General features: G+C 44.5%; 1 protein-coding gene across 1 annotated transcript in view; it reads right to left on the reverse strand.

The window, feature by feature from the left end:
* The window catches only part of Slc5a1 (solute carrier family 5 member 1), a 70,175-nt gene that overhangs the window by 4,181 nt on the left and 54,046 nt on the right, over nucleotides 1–11,948 (reverse strand). The window contains exons 11-13 of the mRNA XM_052199384.1: nucleotides 9,930–10,080; nucleotides 7,977–8,145; nucleotides 2,299–2,514 (exon numbers count right to left, since the gene is read on the reverse strand). Of these exons, the coding sequence (XP_052055344.1) occupies nucleotides 2,299–2,514; nucleotides 7,977–8,145; nucleotides 9,930–10,080 (536 nt within the window). The remainder of the gene's footprint in view (nucleotides 1–2,298; nucleotides 2,515–7,976; nucleotides 8,146–9,929; nucleotides 10,081–11,948) is intronic.

The raw sequence follows: 11,948 nt of genomic DNA on the forward strand, positions 1-11,948 counted from the left end.
GCAGCTGTGGCTTGCACAAGGCTGGGCCTGTCGCCATGCATGAAAAAATGGTGAAGGTGATCATGAGTCCCCAGCACACACTGAGGGACTCTGGACAACCAAGGGTCCCTGAAGGTGGGGGTGTCATTTTCTTCAATGGCATAGCCGGTGTTAAGTCCCCATGCTCTGTGACTGACTCCCTGCTCATTCCCAAGAAAGCAGCCATAATTAAGCTTTGTGGGCCGAAAGATTCAAAGAAAGAATGGGCTTGTTGGAAAGAAAACGTTTCACAGGGTGAAAGATGGTAACGGATGGTGTAAATGACGAAAATTCAGCATATTTTATATGAAGGTATTACATTTTTTGCCTAAAATATAAATGCTTGGTGTGTGAGTGAATTCAATTTTCTCCTAATAAGTGTGTTCCTTTCAGCCCTGCTACTAAGAAACAAAACCAGACAGTCATTTATGCACACCAGCAGTATAAGATCCTGCTATTGAATATCGTCACGTAAATGAGATATATAATCAAATGAAACTAGGAACATGAGCCACATCAGCATGTAAAGCAGGGTCAGTTTCTACTGGTATAATCAGAACGTGAGGGAGAAATTTGCTAGTCTGAGAGAATCAATGTAGCATGTCCATCACAATCATGCCTTTTGGGTTTCTCCATTTCACAAGGAAGCTCAGAGCTAAATATGTTTACAGCTTCAATACTTCTGAAAGCTGAGATACTGGAAATGGTTTATACAACATAAAACCCCTACCACAGAGCTGGGAAAGACAAGCTGGTAAACCTGCAGCTACAGATGCAGAGTCTGTTTTACATGAAGGTTTGTCTTAGGTCTCGATAATCTGATGGTGAGGTTAAAGGTCTCTTACGGAGTCTATGGGTGCTTGTATTTCGGTGTGCTGGAGTAAAGTGTTCACACAACCCCTTTTCTCTCTACACAGATGACTGCTGGGTTGGTCTGGTGGTTTGAGTAGGTTTGGCCCCCATAGTCTCAGGTTTTTGAATGCTTGGCCTATGGGGAGTGGCCCTCTTAGGAAGTGTAGCCTTGTAGGAGGAAGTGTGTCATTGTGGGGGCGGGCTTTGAGGTCTCCTACTGCTCAAGCTCTGCCCTGTATAGAATCAGTCCTCCTGATGGCTTTCCTAACAAGATGTAGAATTCTCGACTCCTTCTCTAGCACTTGCTGCGATGTTTCCTGCCGCGATGACAATGGACTAAACCTCTGAAACTTTAAGCCATCCCCAATTAAATGTTTCCTAGGAGTTACCTTGGTCATGCTACATAGATACAAACCCTATCTCAGACAGTTGGGTTAATTTTCTAGCTCTGTTCCCTCTGCAAACCTGAGAACACTAGAAAGTCATTTTGTGTTAGGTCATCAGATTACTTTGTTTATAATAAAATGGACCTGTTTTTGGTTATCCTTCTTTGAATTGGTGAATTTATGAAAGAACTTTAATCCAACTGCAGCATCTGCAGCTAAATAAGGGTATTATGATTTCTAAAGGCTTGAAATGGGTGAACACTGGTAGAGTGACGTGACCTGAGTGTCTCCTCCAAAACAAATATCAGGATGTAATTGCTAGTGTGACAATATTAAGAGTGGGGTCTTCCTTTAGATTATCTTTGGAGGTAGAGAATCCAACTGCCTCTTAATACTGCCATCATGGGAGAAACTTTCTGATAAAAAATAACAGAGATGGTGAAGTTTGCCTTCAACCCTTTCACCCTCTCTCTTGCACACAGTGTCTATCATGACACCAGCTGCCACATTTTTATGCTGTAAGAAGCCCCTCACCACACGAAGCCTCTCAGTCTTTAACTTTCCAGCATGTATAACTGTGAGAGAAACAAACTTATTACTTAGTCTGTGGCATTCAATTATAGCAACAGAAAACAGAATAAAGCATACTGTTAAAAATGCCTTAATTAGAAAAAGCTGAGAAGAAAACCACACTTTATTAAGGTTTCCCGACGGGGTGATTTTTGTAACGAGGCATGCTCCTTGCTGGGATGAGGATGAGTTGGCCCTATTATGCTGCCTGTCAAGTGACCCCACTTCACTTGTAGCTGTCACTTAGGGAGCAGAGTCTCCAGAACAGCCCTAGTCTGAAGTCTGGGCTGTAAGGACTTGTACCAGACAGCGCCGGTACAGCAAGTGTTCCATGGTTTTCATCCTGCATCCCTCTTTGTGAAGCCAACAATAAGCTGGAACTATTTCAGTCGTGCAATTATGGGATGCTCATGGGGGTGCTGCAGCAAGGCCCGTGGGAAAAGGGCGGGAAAGCTCTCAAGTGGGTACTCACATGCACGTCTGGAATGGGCTTGGTGAGTAAGGAGATGACCAAGATGGTGATGACACTGACGACGAAGAGGATGATGGCAAAGTACAGATAGTGGACCCCACAGATGATCGTGGGACAGTTGCTGGGCTCCATGCAGCTCCCGGTTCCATAGGCAAACTCAGTGATCATACGGGAGATTCCAATCAAGAACCCTATAATCAGTCCCCAGAAGGCTCCCTGGAAAAGAAGAAGCCTGGGTCAACAGTGCTAAAACCAGAAAGCAACTGGCATTCTCGTTTCCCTAAGTAACAGAAGACAGAAATGAAGACAGAGGGGAGAAAAGGCTCCACCAGGGGCCAGAACACTGAAATTCAGATTCAGGACAGAAATGTTAAGTAGCACTTTCTACGATGTTGCTATTTTGTTTCCAACCCAATTATCGGGTAAAAGAAATTTCAACTTAATCCGTAACAATACAAGCTACAAGCGTAGATTGGGCAGATCTCCCACTACACTACTCTTGTCCCATCTATACTATCCCATATAACTTGCAGGTTTCTCCAGGCCACCAGCTTCTCTCCAGCCTCTCTGTTGATCCCCCATAATTCCCTCCCCTTCCTCTTGATCCTCCATCCTCCTCTCCTTTTCTGTTGATCCTTTTCTCCTCCCCCAAATCCTCAGCTCCTCCCCCTTCCTCCTGCCCAATCATTGGCTCAAGCCTTTATTTGAAAAGTTAAGGTGTGGATAAGGTTCACAAGACAGCTCCTCATCTGTAGCCCCTCCCAGGAGTAGAATTAGCATCAAAATACAAGCCACTGAGACTGTCTTCATTGTTCCAGCAACATGGTATCCTGAATCATAAAACAAGAATTCAAAATATAATGGGATCAAATGTCTGTTGATTGTTACAGACTATTAACAGTGTGTGTTAATTAAAAAACTTCCTTCTAACTTCAAAACAACTTTGGGGGTGAGGGGTGTGGCTCAGTAGTGGAGAGATTGCCTAGCATGAATGAGGCCACAGACTCAATCCTCAGGACCACAGAAATAATAGTCATAATCATCTGAGCCTGTGTGCCTTCAGCTAACATCCTCACAAGACTCCAGATTTGGGTACAATCTGATACAAAGTAATTAATGACAATTTATCTTCTCTGTAGACATCATAAAACAAATCAAGGAATTTTTTTGTGTTTTGTTTTTTGTTTTGGTTTTTTTTTTTTTTTTTTTTTTTTTTTTTTTGAGACAGGGTTTCTCTATGTAGTCCTAGGCTGTCCTGGAGATCAGGCTGGCCTCGAACTCAGAAATCCACCTGCCTCTGCCTCCCAAGTGCTGGGATTACAGGTGTGCACCACCATGCCCAGCACAAATCAAGGAATTTTTAAGGAATGAAGGAGAAAGAAACCTTTCCATAAGAATGTATAGAGCATTTCCAGGAACCCACAGGTCTTTCTGGCCTCACATCCAACCTATCCAACCTCCCACACCCTTTTCCAGGTCCTAACTCAGTGACTCTCCAACCAGACCCAGCTCAAGTCCCACTTCCAGCACCCCTACCTTGTCTGGCCACACCTGCCTGAACTACAACCTACCCTAAAATTCCATAGCAACCTACCCTGCCTGCTGGCACTCTCAGGTTCCTTCTGTGTCATGTCCTACCTATCTACCCTGCCAGATCCCCCAGATCCTTCTCCAGGGTCTAGCCTAGTAGGTCTCTAAAACTCATTCATGCCTTCTCCCCAGTCTACCTGATCTAGCCCAGGCTCCCAGCCCCAGTGCCCTTGCCTAATCTTGCTACCTCTGCCTTCATCCAAACCAACCTCTATGCTCCCACCAGGACCCAGTCTACCAGGCTGCCCTTGAACTCATAGAGATCCACCTGCCTCTGCCTCCTGAGTGCTGGGATTAAAGGTGTGCACTACTGCCGCCTGGCTTATCTGCCTTTATACATGCAATGTCACTCATTTTATTTTGAGAATGGAATTTTACTGTGTGGAATTTAATGGAATTTACATTAAATTTGAGTGGGGTGTATATGAAAAATGCAAAGGCTTTAAAGGACTAAAAATCGTGTTTTTAGAGATCTGCTTCCACCCTTTCTTTTTGCCTCCTCTCTTCTTTCCTTCCAATCCTCTTTCTTCTACTTGACTTCTTTCCTTCTGGCCAGTCCTCACCTAGAGAACCATGCCCACTGCCAAAGGCCACTTTCTAAAAGCTGAGGGACAAGTTATAATGCTATCAGCAAGATGGTAAAAGAGAGACTTCATGATTTTATCAAGCATTGAACAATCTCTTTGCGGGTCATCTGAACCAACATATTTTATATTCCAAGCATAGTGTCTTAGTTACTTATCTATTACTGAGACAAAACCCCATGGCCAAGGCAACTTGTCAAAGAAAGCATTGCAATTTGGGGCTCACAGTTGCAGAGAGTTATAACCCATAACCACCATGGCAGCAGGCAGGCAAGCACGGCACTGGGGCAGTAGCTGAGACAGAGCTCATCCGATTCATAAACATGGGTCAGAGACAGATAGAGCCAACAGGAAATGGAATGAGCTTTTGTCCAACTCCATTGACGCACTTCCTCCAACAAGGCCACACCTCCTAATCCTTCCCAAACAGTTGCACCAATTGAGGATCAAGCATCAAAAATATGAGTCTGTGGAGGCTATTCTCGTTAAAACCAGCACACACTACATTACTGGCTAACATTAATGATGCCATCTATGCTAATTTCCTAGGGTCTTTGTCAAATTTGCTTTCTCTGTCCAGGAGAGTATGGAGTCTTCTTTCCTGCCCTAGATTAAATAGAATAAGCTATTCAGAACTTGGTGTGTGTTCCCTCTTTTCTGTGGAGACATCTTCCTATGAGCATAGGCCCAATTGCTACATCATCTTTTATTCAGTTCTCTAGCTGTCCTCATTTAAGCTTTGAGCTACCCTGGAGAAGGAACTAAAGTGTATTCACTTTCAGTTGGGAGTGCATAACCCATGCCTGAAATCTAGAAGTTTCTTTTAAACAATTACATGAAAATGGGAAAAGACAAGAATAAGTTTCTCATTATTCTGCAAATACTTTTCCTTTGAAAATTTTCTTGTGTTTTGGAAGATTTATACTTTATTGCATATGCGAGGAGAAGGGTGCACATGAGCGCAGGTACCTGCACGGGCCAGAAGCATCATAGAACTGAGTACGTGTGAGCTCTGGATGTGGGTGCGAAGAACCAAACTCTAGTCCTCTGAAAAAGCAGAGCATGCTCTTAGCTGCTGAGCTGTCTGTCTCTCCAGTCCCACAAAGAACAGTCTTTGCTTTTTAATTTTTTACTGTGTGTGGAGCAGAGGGCAGGGTTCCACACCTGATATGAGAGGAGGGCATGTGCACACCACAGCATGAAGGTCAGAGGACAGTTTTGTGGGGTTGGGTCTCTCCTCCCACCTTTATATGGGATCTGGATGGAACCCAGATCATCAGGCACGGGAGCACTGACACCACTTAGCATCTTACTGATGAACAGCATTGATGAGGTGCTCCCTTCTTGTCCTTTTCCTCCTCCTCCTCCTCCTCCTGATTTTCTCCTCCCTCATTTCAATTACTCTCTTCTCTTCCCTTTATCCTTAGAAACTCTTGACAAGTCTTGGAGCCTTGTTGGAAGACTCGAGCTATGCCTTACTAAATGCAGCTCCTGGCCAATCCCGAGGGCCCTTGCAACCTGTCCTTGCTCTTCTTGGACTCTCTCCCAGGGATCTTCAACTGCGGCATGTCAAACGAACATGAATAGACACATAGTCTTAACAAAACTAAAAGAGATCACTGTGGTATTTGGGCTGGATGGTTCTCTGGAAGTGTCGACTTGTGTATTTTAAGATGTCTGGATTATGCCTGCCTGCTACCACCAGATCTGTGTACGCATTCTAAACATTACCCTGCTTGAAGCAGGAAAAGCAAAATCTCTTATAATTGAGAACTGTGGAACTCTGTGCCAGTTCTCACCATTAGTATTTGGAAGTGCTGAGTGGGTGTCCTTGTGGTCTACTGCAAGAACAAGTAAGGTGGAACAGTGTGCTTTCCAACACACTATCTGAATTTTTGTTTTAGTATTCTCCAATGAGCCAGCTTTCTCACAATCTCCACTAAACTTATCCCAGTATATTTACTTAGAATTTACTAATTTGTAAAACATCAACTTGAGTTGTAGTTCTGATCTCTCTGGGTCTATGACTCTATCTATGCATCAGCTGTGTGTCAGCAGAAACTCTGGACTATCTTCATCACAGATGAGGAAGAGATGCACATGTACTGATTGGGTGCCTCAAAACTCTAACAAAGTATTTCCTTGGTAGAGTATTCATCTGCTCCTGGAAGAAAATCAAAACCATGCCACCGTGTGCTTCATGTCAGACAACTAGCATGGCACGTGGGCAGCAGCCGCTCGTGCCCAGCCCTTCCCTGTAGGTGGTGCTTGACAGCACATCCACTGTCACTAGTGGATCCACCTAGGAATCACTTCTACTATACTTTAAACTTGATCTCACCTTCCTGTGAACTCAGAGTCACTCGCCTGGGCTGCAAAGGTACTATTTCTAACCTGCTCTTGCCCTGTTTTCCAGCTGTGCCTTCTATTCTTCACACACATAAACGCCCTCTCATGACAGGTAAAACCCCTTACAAGTCTCATAATCTCCTTCCATTTCCACACTGGCTGCTCCCTCTGTCTTTCTCCTCTAACTTTAACCCCTTTCCTCCTCCGAGGAACCTTCTCTGCAGGTTCCAGTGTCTGCTGTTGTGGCCCATTTTACATCTCTGCCTACCTACTCTTTGTCCTGCATTTTATGGTCTATTTATCATCTGTCTTACACAGTTTCACTGATGAACTGCCTAAGCACTAGGACTTTGTCCTTTCTGGGGCCCTGAGGAATTCCGACTAGAATGTTCACACTGTAGATACCTTGTACTAGAACACCCTCTGGAGTTGCTTACCCAGGGACTACAAACAAGACTTCCTGGTGGGAGCCACAGAGTTAAGTCACAGTCACAGAGATTGGATGGGTAGAAAGAGTGGAGCCACGGTAGTGAGAAGGCAGGTGTGCGTAGGGAACGCGGAAAGCCTTATTGTGCACCAAAAAAGTCATGCAGCAGAGAAAGCTCACTCAGTGAGAGTGGGAAAACCTCCAGTCAGCCCTCCTGCCTTATCACCAGAGATCTGAGAGTACAGACCTACCTCCCTTATGCATATAATGACCACAGGAACCTCCACTTGTAGCTCACATATACTCATTCATCAGAGAATTTATAATGAGGACAAACCTTATATGTACTGTAACGTATGGCCAACTTCACTGTGTACCAGTGAACCCATGCTGGGCAGAAACCATAGGAATGTGCAGAGTGCCGGGTGTTGAAGAAAATAAAACCAAGTGTTTAGGAAAGAAATGATTGGATGGGAAACATACACTATTAGTTGGGACCTTATAGCAAGAACAGGAAGTCAGAGAAAGACAGAGGATTTGATACTAACTCCCAGCTCTCAGGGAGCCTCCACGAGTCCCCGAGGCATATCCATCCAAACCCATAACTGCATATCCGTTTCTACTGGAAATCTCTGCGACGCAGAATCCTTCTCCCAGAGAATATGCAAATCCCCACAAACAACTTCTGCAGCAGCCTGGCCTTGCTGGAGCCGCTGGGCGGTACCTACTTGTTCATTGACTCTCTTGCAGAAGATGGCAAGCAGGAAGACAGCTGCAATGGGCGGCCCCAGGTAGCTGGTAATAGACTGGATGTAGTCGAAGAGCTGTCCACTCTGAGCAGACTGCACGATGGGAACCCAGGCAATGCTGATGCCGATGAGCACGAGGATGAACAACCTGCAGTCAGAGTGCCACAAGACAATGTCAGCACTCTACACAGATACATGTATGCATATCAATATATAGATGCATGTATGTATGTATGTATGCAGATGTCAAAGCACGTGTGTTTGTGTGTGTGTGTGTGTGTATGACTACATGCATATCTCATATCAACACAGTGGAGCATAATAAGCAGATTCATTCCTGAGGCTCCTTTCTTCCTTACTCTGCTTACCTGAAAGTTGTCTGTGTCTATGACTAGGAAACACATGTGACTTTCAACAGTCGGCAAGGCCCAGTGACCTAACATGAAAATCCCACTTTGAGAGGAATTGAAGTCTAGGTACAAGATTATAAGAGAAAAAGTTCTCACAAATTGGAGATAAGTTTTTTAAACACCATCTCCTTTTCCTTCTTTCATATGAAGTGTTAACAAAGTTAAAAACATTAGCCAAGGAGAGATTCTGCAGAAACAGGGTTAGTTAGGAAGTAACCAGGTATTTCTGGCTCTCTTCTTCCTGAATTTTACTTCATGTTGTAAAATTGTGGGAGATTCTCTTACAAGATCCCATTACGTATGCACTTGATGTAATCCTAAAGAAGACTAGAGTTCCCGGACCCCATGTATATTTAAAGCAAATGAGTACTGTTTTCACATAGGTCTCCCTCTGGGATGACCCTCCCATACCTCGGGCTATTTCCCCAACCCTGCCTGCCACGTCTGACTCTCAGATTTCCCTCTGCCAAGCCTTCCCCTACTGCACTACATTACGATTGCCTCTTCCTTATCTGAGTCCTTGATTGCTCTTACAAGCCACACAACCATTTCAGGCACTGTGAGGTTGTTCCGGGCTGAGTAGTTATGGATGTGTGCTAGAACTGCTAAGGTTGCATACTGCTTTCCTGTTCAACAGAAGCCTTGTGAGAAAAAAGTCAATCAAGGTTCCAGTGCTGATCGGTAGGGTGTGCGTCAGACACCCTTTTTTGGAGGGGATCCTTATCTTCTCAAAAATAAAAAAAACATAGAGTAGGGATGCAGCTCAGTGGTAGAACATCTGTCTAGTACGTTTAAAGCGCCAAGCTCTATCCCAGCACCATTTGTTAAAATATATGTGCACATAGCTGGTGCCTTGTAATTTACGGAAGATGTTCACAAATGAAATTTCAGTCCATTCTTCACTTCATTTTTGAAACAAAAATGTTGCTTCAAAGAGTCTAGACATCAGGGATACCTGGACCACAAAAAATATAAAATAAAATAAAATAAAATAAAATAAAATAAAATAAAATAAAATAGAATGATAAAATAAAATAGCAGTTAGAGAGGTGAGGACGTGAGGAGCATCCTGGAGCACCGGAGAGGCCTGGGTGGGGACCTAATGAGCTGCACCTGGTGGGCCTGGCTCTGCTCACTCCAGCCCAGGTTAAGGCACAGACAACTGCATTCTGTTAATGCTCACTGGTAGGCTGAGATAAAAAAAAAATTCTTATGTCTCTTTTAACTCCAGCGGGACATTGTTCAATTGTTTTTCTACGTGAATTGAATTGGAAGGACCAGGGATCTAGCTCTGTGGTCTAGCACTTGCCTAGAATGTACAATGCTCTGAGTTCAATCTCCCAGTACCACAGAAAATAAAAAGCCAGTGACAGGTAAATTATAACTGGCCACAGAGATAACTCCAGTCATGCTAATTAGTATCCGCTAATCTTGCCTAACATGAGAGCTAGAGCGGATAGAACTTTCATGGTCGTTTAAGCTTCCATGCTACAGGTTGGGGTGGGGTGGGGGCTGCATTTACCTTCCTGCAATCATGAGCTCCTTCTCAGATGCTTTCTTCCGGATCTTGGTGTAGATGTCCATGGTGAAGAGAGTGCTGGCGCTGTTGAAGATGGAGGTCAAGGAGCTCATGAGGGAAGCCATCATGACGGACAACATCAGGCCTCGCAGTCCTGGAGGAAGAGAACAGGCTTTGAGTGGCCATCATCCTAACTGCCTGCTGCACGTGCACCAGAACCTAATGTTTGTTTGCTTTTAGAAACCATGCTGCATCCTCGAATTTATTGCTCAAGAAGGAAGAGATGTTTTAAGAAGTGAGCTGTAGTTTTAAATGCTAAGACCTCTGCAGACAACAATTGAGAGATACGACATATGTTAGATACCTTTCAATTAAAGGGTGATGATGGTGGTGGTGCTGAGTGTGGGGTGGTGACAGTAGCAGGTGTTTCCAACCAACAGGGCTCTCATAAGGAGGCTCACCAAAAAGATTCATGACCTAGCAGAAGGATGACTAGACTGATATAAACTAGACTGATGAGAGCCTGAGGAGGCATCTGTGAGTGCGAGCCCGGAGAAAATCCCATCCGGCAAGGGTGCGGCATGCAGCACGTGATGGCTGTTCTTGGTTGTTGGCTACATCGGGAATTAACTAATACCCAAGGGGCTGGGTACATCCGTGAGGGAACTTTCTGGATTATAAATCATTCAAAGTGGGAAGACCCACCTTTGGTCTGGATCTTTTGAGGTGGGAAGATCCACCTTTATTCTGGGCCACACCTCCTGGTGGCAGCCTATATAAGCGACATGGAAGAAGGAAGTCCTTGCTCTTTTCAGGTTTACCCTCGCTCTAGCTGGAAGTTCACTCCTTCACTGGCCTTAGAGCCTACTTCGTAGGATTCCAACATCTACTAAAGACCAGCTGAGACATCCAGCCTCATGGACTGAACAACCAATAGATTCTGGGCTTTCTGTTGGAAGACAGTAATGGTTGGACCGGCTGGAGTACAGCCTTGTTAGCCACCCTAATAAATCACCTGGTGAAGCAGGTCTGTGACACAGACTGTGTGGCCTGCAGCAAGACCCACATCAGCTTTGTCTTTGGGCAACGTAGGGACAAAGTTTTCTAAAGATTCAGATTTTTTCTACTCTTATTAAACCTCCATTCACTTATATACTCAATGAATGTTTGTTAAATCTAATTGTATAGCAGCCTAGGCCCTCAAAATTATGGTATATCATCATACTAAGTAAGGTAAGAAAGGCAAAAGTAAACCCAGAAGGTAAGCACAAGATAATTAGGAGACAAAATGGACAGACGTGGTGTGGGTTAGTGGGGGATACTCGGTGGCTGAGAAGAAGCTGAGTCTACGAGTGGGAGTGGGAGAGGCATCCTAAGAACACAGGGAAAGAGAATAGGAGAAGATAATAGTGTGAACCCAAAGCGAAAGATTCAAGAAAGACAACTGATTAACGACATTCAATGCTATTGAGGGACATAAGGGGAGGGATGGGAAATGTCGTGTGGTCTAGCCCAAGAAAGGCACTGGGGATTCAGTGTTCACAGCTGCCAGGGGACAGCCAAAGAGGCCAGAAACAGCACTGCACACAGAGCACTTTGTAGTTTTGCACACTTTTTTTGTTGCTGTTAGCCAATCTGCCATAGCATTGTGCTCTAGGGTCTCAGGAGAGCAGAGGTGTGGAGGACCACCTTGGAGAAGTGATACATCCATCCCTGCAGATACCAGTGTGACTTCTGCTCACTGGAACCTTCACTGATAAGCAGTCAAGTTCAGGGGAGGAGTTAAATATTACTCCCACTGTTACATGATTTGAATACAAATGCTTTCTTCGCCCAAGGTTGTGCATAAAGTTTGTGGTGAAAAGGTTAAAAAAGAAAGCTAGCCATGGCGGAGTATACCAGTAACCCAAGCACAGGGGAAGCTCAGAGAAGATTAATATCAATTCAAGTCAAAGCCAGCCTAAGCTATACAAAGCTATGCCTCAACAGAAAACATAGATAGATAGATAGATAGATAGATAG

The sequence above is a fragment of the Apodemus sylvaticus genome, chromosome 11 (assembly GCF_947179515.1).
Source record: "Apodemus sylvaticus chromosome 11, mApoSyl1.1, whole genome shotgun sequence".
Lineage (NCBI taxonomy): Eukaryota > Metazoa > Chordata > Mammalia > Rodentia > Muridae > Apodemus > Apodemus sylvaticus.